Below are 8,546 nucleotides of genomic sequence, written 5' to 3' on the forward strand. Positions count from 1 at the left end.
TTGGTTGGGGTTTTTTTTTTGCGGCGGTAGCAGTGCCCAGCGACCCTGACACATGCATGGTATTTGTATTTGTAATCAACCATGTTTTTGTGTCATGTGTAACAATAAGACAAATGTTGGTTTTCCCGTTTGGTGTTCCTATCTGAACACTTGGTTCTCAGGATGCTGGAATCCTGGGTTTAAATCCAATTCATCGACCGAGTCCTCGTGTGTGCGTAATTTATGTACAGGTACAATGGTATCTCCAAATGTCCAAGTCATACATATGATATACATGCAAGCTCCTCCACGAGTTAGGTTTTGCATACGGGGGCTATTCAAAATTCCAAGTTCTTACAAAATCAGAACTAGTCACACAGCCTTTGACTATAGCTCAGTGGAGCACTGCTTTCACTTATGTGCTGGTGCCCCAGCATCTTATCTATCTTATGAGGCTGAAATGCAAGGACTGTTGCTCTCACATTGCAGACAGGTTGGTTGAGCTCTCTATGCTCTAACAGTCCTCTGACCCACCAGGGTGCATACATTCCTCCAGTAAACCCTTTCCAAGTAGAGCTCCCCAAATCCAGGCTTTCTGCCAATTTCCACTTTTTTGTTCCTCTTTTCGACTGACTGGATGTGCCTGTCTTCCAGAGATGGTTCAATTGCATGCTTCACCATCAGACTTCAAGCAAGCGGTGCACCACCATCCTGGGTCATCCCCCATATCTACCTGGAATATTTTCTACCCCAATTAATCCCACCTAATCCAACCCTCTTGCAGGTTGTAGCATTTTCTCCCCTCATACTTCTACTCTTTTTCCTGTTCCTCATTCCCTTGCTAATTCTGTCTAATTGTGCCATCACTGTCCTACTGGCAGTACGTTGCCTTTTTACTCGCTGTCACGTCCAATCTTTCACTTGCTGAGATTTTGTGTACAAAACAAATATGCCGGAGAGTGATTATCTACCTCCGCCACCGAAGGTGAAGGAGGTTAAGTTTTCACCCATTTTTGTCCGTTTGCTTCTTGGAAAATCGAATCTTTTTCAAGTATATTGGTCAGTCGATTTTGTTATTCTGTCTGTCTGTTTGTCGCCTGGAGGTCACAACTTTAAGCCGATCTTCACGAAACTTCACCACATGGTAGAGTTTGTCATCAGGAAGAAGCCTGTTGTTTTGGGGGTCAAAAGGTCAAAAGATCAACATCGGCCAAAGGTCAACAACTTCGGTGAGATTTCTAAAATCCTCAATTTTTATCTGATTGACTTGAAATGTGAAGAAGATTTATGTTTCACGGCACTGAATTCAACTGGCCAATTATTTGTAAGGTCAACATGGACCAAAAGGTCAAAATAGGCCCAAGGTCAACAACTAAGGTGGTATTTCTAAAATCCTCAATTTTCATCCGATTGACTTGAAATTTGAAGAGGATTTGCATATCAGGTCACTGAATTCAACTACCAATTGTTTTTGAGGTCAAATATGTTTAATGGATTTTGCAAGTATCGTGCTCTGCATGGCATCTTCTTCTTGTTACTTGCAAAATTGAAGATTTTTCAAGGATATTGCTTAGTCGATTTCGTTATTCTGTCTGTTGGGTCACCGAAATAGGTGACCCTTATTGTCAGTAATTCTGTCTGTTTGTTTGGATGTTTGTTCGTTTGTCATCAGCATAATTGGTAGTAAACGTGGGCGGATTTTGACCAAACTCAGGTGGTAGGTACATCTTATGACCTAGTGCTTTGGAAATTGTGATGGTTGCTAGGGACGCTTTGGTTCCCGAGCAACAGCCGATAACCCTTCAAAATCGGTACCGTTAACACGAAATCATTTACGAAAGCCATTATCCCACGTAGGCTTATGAAATTTGGCATGCATCATCTACAGGTGATGCTCTACCAAATATATTCCAGTTTTTGTGATATCTGGAAGAGTTTACCTGCAGCGCCCCCTACAAATGGGGTATGCCCGAAAATTGGCAAAAATTGAAGGCCCCCGAGCAACCAAGTGAGTGCATCGATCTGAATGAAACTACAGGTTCATAGCACGCAATGAGTACTACAACTTTGCCTCAGGACATTTTGACCGATATTGCTTAGGTCAGGGGTCAAAGGGCAAAAATCGATAATATGTGAGAGTTGGAGGTGCCTTTGCGCCAAATGCTACTCCTCCTAGGGTTATGGTCAGATGGTCATGAAAATTCACACTAATCATCTGGAATGCATTGTGCAGAAACAATCGAGATAGATTTCGATTTATATCTTTGTTCACCCCTCGAACTTTGGGGATTTCCGATTTCAAACCGCATTTTCGGTACTTTTCATTCAAATTGATACCGAGTAGTTATCAAGAGATGGAACTGGATGAGATTTGGTATGCATAATCTTAAGGTGATTCTCTATCCGCTATATGACATACATTTTTTGTATATCTTATAGTTTCCAAATAACCGGGCGTAGTGGCGTGAGCCTGTAATCCGGCTAGTCGGAGGCTTTGGTTGGAGGATCGCTTGAGGACGGGAGCTCTGTACTGGGCCGCGCTATGAGAGGGTGTAGGGCAGCCTGGAATCATGGCGAAACCCAATCCTTATCCCTGTGTCATAAGAGGTGACCAGGGTTGCGTCAGGAAGGGCATCCGGCGTAAAACCTATGCCAAATCAGTATGTGGATCATAACGGATGATTCGCTGTGATGACCCCTAACGGGAGCAGCCGAAAGACGAACAACAACAACACATCTTATATTCTCCAAATGGTAACCCACTCAACTTGGGTGTCCGAGGGCTATTGAGCATTCCCGCTGAAAATTCAAAGTACACTAGCTCCAAGATGGTTGAACCGAATTAATCTTTACATGCTTATAGACCGTAATGAGTACTACAACTTTGCTCATTTGCATAATGACCTATCTCGAGTAGGTCAGGGGTCAAAGGTCAATAATTGCATTTTTCGGGCGAAATTACCATTCAAGGCACCCTTGCTCCTACACGGATTAACCGATACCAATGAAAGTTCATAGGTACATAGGATTCAATGAGTACTACAACTTTGCTTCAGGACATATTGACCTATCTCGGCTAGGTCAGGGGTCAAAGGTCAATTAGTGCATTCTTCGGGCAAAATGACCATTCAAATCCCCCTTGCTCCTACACGGGTTAACCAATATGAATGAAAGTTCATAGGTACAGAGTACTCAATGGGTACTACAACTTTGCTTCAGGACATATTGACCTTTCTCGGCTAGGTCAGGGGTCAAAGGTCAATGAGTGCATTGTTCGGCCAAAATGACCATTCAAAGCCCCCTTGCTCATACGCGGGTTAACCGATTTGATTGCAATTTCGCCAGTACTTAGTACTAGATTAACTCAGATCAGGGGTTAAAGGTCATCAGATGCTCGGCGACCCATGGCCGCCTACTGGCTTGTCTGTTTGTTTGTGTGTTTGTTTACCCTGTAGCAGCCACACCGTTTCAGCGATCATGACCAAACTGGGTATAGACGTCGGCCATGGTCCAACTTAGATACTTGTCGTTTTTAGTGAATCTAGGTCAAAGGTCAAGGTCACTGAAAAACCGAAATTCTTATTTTTGCAATAACGTCCGCTAAAATTGTCGTATCGACTTCAAATCAAATCCAAAATGTGCATCTTCCAATTCTGCATCCAACCATATGTCTCATTGGGGATGTCACACCAACACCCTTATTAGCGGTCGGGGTTCGAATGTCAGGGGGGGTCGGGTCAAAATTTTCAAATTGCGATAAAAACGCCATTTCAAGTCCGATTGACTTCCTAGTTATGATCATGACCAAACTAAGTGCTATAACTCATTAAACAGTAGCACTATCGACTTATAAGAAACAAATTGATTTCCAGGTTTTTGTTTTTTCAGAGATCATGGAGATATGACAAAGTTATTCCGGCAATTCCTTGCTCAACGAGCAATTTCATTTGTCTGTCTGTCTGTCTGTTTGTTTGTTTGTTTGTCTGCACAGAACTTTCATGTTTTTCTCCACAACCGCTTGTTGGATTTAGACGAAGTTTTCCCGGTAGGTGCGACTACTCATCCCGAATGTTTTAATCATAATTAGGACATCATAGGTCACGTGGTGTGGCAGCCATGTTTGAAAAACGGAAAAAACTTTGGACCTCTGTATCGATGAATCCACACCAAGGCAAAAATTGAAACTTGGCCTGTGGCAAGTACTCCTCATGGGGAATAAGTGTGATTTTTTATGACATCATAGGTGCCTTCGTTATGACCTCATAATTGCATATGTAGAACACTACATCTGATCAGTATGAAAATTATTCAGGGTTATCCTAGGATAAAATGGTCCACAGAAAAAAAATGATGACGTCATCGGTCACATTAGTCAGCAGCCATATTGTTTGTTTTTTTTTTTTGGTCTTTTTAAACCTTCAACAATCTTCTCTGAAATGGCTGAACAGATCGAGGCAAAACTTTACACGTATAACTGCCCATTCATGAGGAACAAACTGTTCAGAGATATGACATCATAGGTCACAAGGTTTGGCAGCCATATTGGATTTACCCTGAAACATATAAAAATCTTCTTCTCCAGAATGGCTGGACAGACAGAGGGGAAACCCAAAGACAGCCTCACCGCAGGAGATATCAATGATCCTAAGTGCCTTGGTCTATTCGTGTGAATCCAAGAAAGGTGAGATGTGGGAGCACCAGCCCAGAGGGGAGAGCAGTACTCCATCAGACTGTGGATGAAAGCTTTGTACATTGTCAGGAGCTCAGTTGTGCCAAGGAAGGACTTTGCATGATGGAGGATGCCCAGTTGGTGACTGGTTTTGGAGGTCAGCTTGGAGATGTGGCTTTCCCTGGAAAGGTCTTGTCAGATAGTGAGGCCCAAAAGCTTGAACGAAAGGAATTCTTCAAGGGGATTGTTGAGAGGGTATATGGGGGGGGGGGGAGGGATTCCAGATGTTCTTTTCGGAGAGACATAGTGAGAGTGTGAGATTTGTCAGGATTGAAAGACATGTTCCACTAGTTTGTGATTTTATCCAGATCTGCAGAGAGTGAAGAAGCTGCTGCTTGCTGATCTGAGGGATGACAGATGGTATGGCTGTACGGCAGATGGTGGAGTCATTAGCAAAGAGATAAAGAGGATTTTCCAGAGTCGGAGAGATCATTGTTTTAAACCAGAAAAAAGCACAGGGCCCAGAACGATCCTTTGAGGAACTTCAGCCGAACAGGCAGAGGGGATGGGAGAACTCCATTAAGGGCCACACGTTGACTGTGACAGGAGCAGTCTGTGAGCCATGAGTGGAGACGTCCTTGGAAACCAGAGGAAGAGAGTTTGGTGAGCAGGACAGGGTGCCAGACCATGTCAAAAGCACGGTTAATCATAGCCAGTTGAAAGTTAAAGCATTAAATCATGCCAACACAATAAGTGTAGATATATATATATATATATATATATATATATATATATATATATATATATATATATATATATATATATATATATATATATATAGATATCAATAGGAAATGGAAATTAATACCTTGCACACCTTTAATATCCTCTCACGATGAAATGTGTGGTGGAACCCTCTTCATGTTTGCAGCTCTCATTTCATTGGAATTTTCCCTTCATTGCAGAATGATTGATTTGTTTATACTCCTAGATTACCCGTCCCATGGATGGGTGGCAGAGGTGGTGGTGGTCACGTGATTTTGTTGTGCTTCGCGGTTCAGAGATCTGCAGTCGTGATTTCGTTCCTTTTTCACGTGTCATTTTTTCAGAATGAGGTGTTGATTCCTCAGTGGCTTTTATGGGGTTGTAATTGAAGGTAGTCACACGGAGAGACCAAATGTGTTGTTGCAGCACTTTTTTTGAAAATGAAGTTCAGTCACAGGTAATAATGAGCAAGTATCTATATTTTCTCTCGTGAGCCAAAAAGTAGAGCGATCCAGAGTCATGGAAATGAAGCACTATATCGCTGAGTTTCATGGACCGTTGACGCTTCATCTTGGAGGAGATAACAAACACGTAGCTCCATTATGGTATAGATGCAAAAAGTGCGTCATCTGATGCAATTGGAGTTTCAGGCATTCATTCATATATACATACATATATATATATATATATATATATATATATATATATATATATATATATATATATATATATATATATATATATATATACACATACATATATAGTATTACAGTTGTGGAAATTCGCATTACACCATAAAGGGCCCTCAGGTGAGATATCTCCATAGGTACATGTGTAGTTAGCCCAAACCCGTTGTAGAGAGGGAATTTATGTGATCCATCCGGGCTGCGACACTTTGAGTTAGCCATTTTTCTGTTCTATCTTTTATTTCAAACAAACAGCATCTCACCAACCACGCCATCCCCACCACAGCATCAACCACACTACAACGACGCCACCTCCAACACCTACGCTTCCACAACCATTCGCAAACACTACCACCTTCACCTTTACCTTCACAACTTCATCCCACATCATCGCTTGTATGGCCATTCCCAAACACCACCAGTCAACACCAAACGTCGGGTTCCCGGAGCCGTTCGGCCATGGAGGCCGAACACGTCGCTCCGTGGATCAGGAATGCTTCACGCCCACTTCTCCTCCGTCCAATGGACAAGCGCGAGGCGGCTTGGCCCCACCTCCAGGCGCATGTAGGTGAATTCCATCCATGTCCGTCTATGCAAATTTTAGGATCAGGGGAGGTTCACGTCCATTTTTGCCTGACCAATGGCTGACCGGGGGGGGGGGGCGGTGTGGCCCCGCCTCCAATCACGTTCTGATCCGGGAATTTGCATATCGGTGCCTCCTGAGAGCTATAAAGGTGCGAGCGGAAGGCGACTCACGTGAAGAGTGTGGAACTGGGGGAGTTGGGTGGTGAGAGAGGAGGAGAGTGTGGAACTGGTGGAGCTATGCGTGAGTTGGAGCATTGAGCATTGAACGTTGAGCATTGGAGGGCGTCGTTGAGAGTGAGCCGGAAGAGGTGGAGTGCGTGCGGTGGAGCCGCAGGCGGCGGGTCGGGGCAAGGAAGCTCGGGTCCGAGGCAAGGAGGACGGCGGTCGGCAACGAGCTTGCGGTGTGGGGGATCGCTCGTCTCGTCGTGGGACCCAAGCCAGCCAGCCACTCCCCTCCCCCAGGGCATCAACAATTTCCCCTTCCCCCGCGCTGAGATAGTGCAAAGGGGGCCCCGTTCCTCCCCCACCCCAAACGTGGTGCCAACGAGCATGCCAGGGGCACGAAGTCGGGGCACAGCGTGCGGACATTTTGCGGCTTGGCCGCCAACGTGTCACGAGGACGCGGGTAAGACCTCCCCAGTCTCGCGGACCTGGACGCTCCTCTAGGTCCCGCGCACATTTGGCCTACGGGCCTGTCTGCCTCCTTGTCTGTGAGGGTGGCTTCCTTCTTTTGCTTTTGTGTAAATGTGTGTTGGCGCCGTCTGTGAAGTAAAACTGTTTAAGTGTTGCTGTGTGTACGCGTTAGGTCGGTGTCAACTGTTTTCTTCTTGCCTTTGCTTTTTGTGTATGGCTGTATATACGTGCTTTCCGTGTGTCACGTAATAAAATGCTTGCTTGTTGAACTGTGCCCGTTTCGCTTCGTCTTTTCTCCATTTGAATCTCCATCTTGCATCACGTAAGAGGTTCGTAGTGGGTGCAACATCTCGGTAATTAATCTGAACCGCCAGGTCGACGATAACACCGCTCGGTTATCCCGATAGTACGGAACGGGCCACCCAAGCGGCTCGTGTCCAGAGTCGACCTGTGGCGAGGTATGATCGCCCAGTTTACCATCCACGTGGGTACTGAGGTAGGTCGAGTTTGGCGAACAACCCTATCCTACGCGGGTGGCCGATTGGCATGATTGTGGTGAAGTCGAAAGGCCCACCCGTGACTCGCTCCCGGCGTTAGTCCGAGAGGATCACGACAGAATTGTCTGTCCGGTGGGCGACGTGCCGCGATTCGAGTTACGTGGCCGTTCGCACGCCGGCGGGCGCGAATTCGCAACAATATATATATATATATATATATATATATATATATATATATATATATATATATATATATATATATATATATATATATATATATATATATATATATATATATATATATATATATATATATATATATACACTAGCTGAAGTACCCGGTAATACCCGGGAAATTTGCCCTATTTTCCTCACGCTAGTTAGACTGAGGCATTCGTTGTATGGAGAAAATTAGGAAGGCTTCTTTTACTCCTCAGATTTATGGAAGGAAGGCTTTATGCTGCCGTAATCTTCAGAGAGGTCATAGTTGAAGGCGGCCTTGAGCCACTCAATGTTTCTAGCAGCAGTGGCAACTGTCCTTGATGTCCTGCCAAAACCTGGACCTAGAAAGCTGGAACGTGAGTTTTGTGCTTCTCTCACCGGTCGGTGTGACGCTCTATTTGCAGTTAGGCGACGCTCTCTCTCTGCAGCCGACTCTGCTTGCCTGGCTCGTTCATGAGCAGATATTATATCAGCAGTAAGACGACTCTCTCTCTCTCTCTCTCTCTCTCT

The 8,546-nt window shown here is 44.7% G+C and overlaps 1 protein-coding gene across 2 annotated transcripts in view; it reads left to right on the forward strand.

The window, feature by feature from the left end:
* Nucleotides 1–1,105: 1,105 nt before the first annotated feature.
* The window catches only part of CPPED1 (calcineurin like phosphoesterase domain containing 1), a 46,492-nt gene continuing 39,051 nt past the window's right edge, over nucleotides 1,106–8,546 (forward strand). For both annotated transcript variants that reach the window (XR_015053098.1, XM_085863370.1), the window contains exon 1: nucleotides 1,106–1,208. Coding sequence is in view for 1 of the 2 variants with exons in the window: in XM_085863370.1 (XP_085719496.1) it covers nucleotides 1,121–1,208 (88 nt within the window). In the remaining variant the exon portion in view is untranslated. The remainder of the gene's footprint in view (nucleotides 1,209–8,546) is intronic.

This window comes from Eptatretus burgeri, chromosome 17, assembly GCF_056783735.1.
Source record: "Eptatretus burgeri isolate ZD-2024b chromosome 17, Ebu_testis_v1, whole genome shotgun sequence".
NCBI classification, from domain to species: Eukaryota; Metazoa; Chordata; class Myxini; order Myxiniformes; family Myxinidae; genus Eptatretus; species Eptatretus burgeri.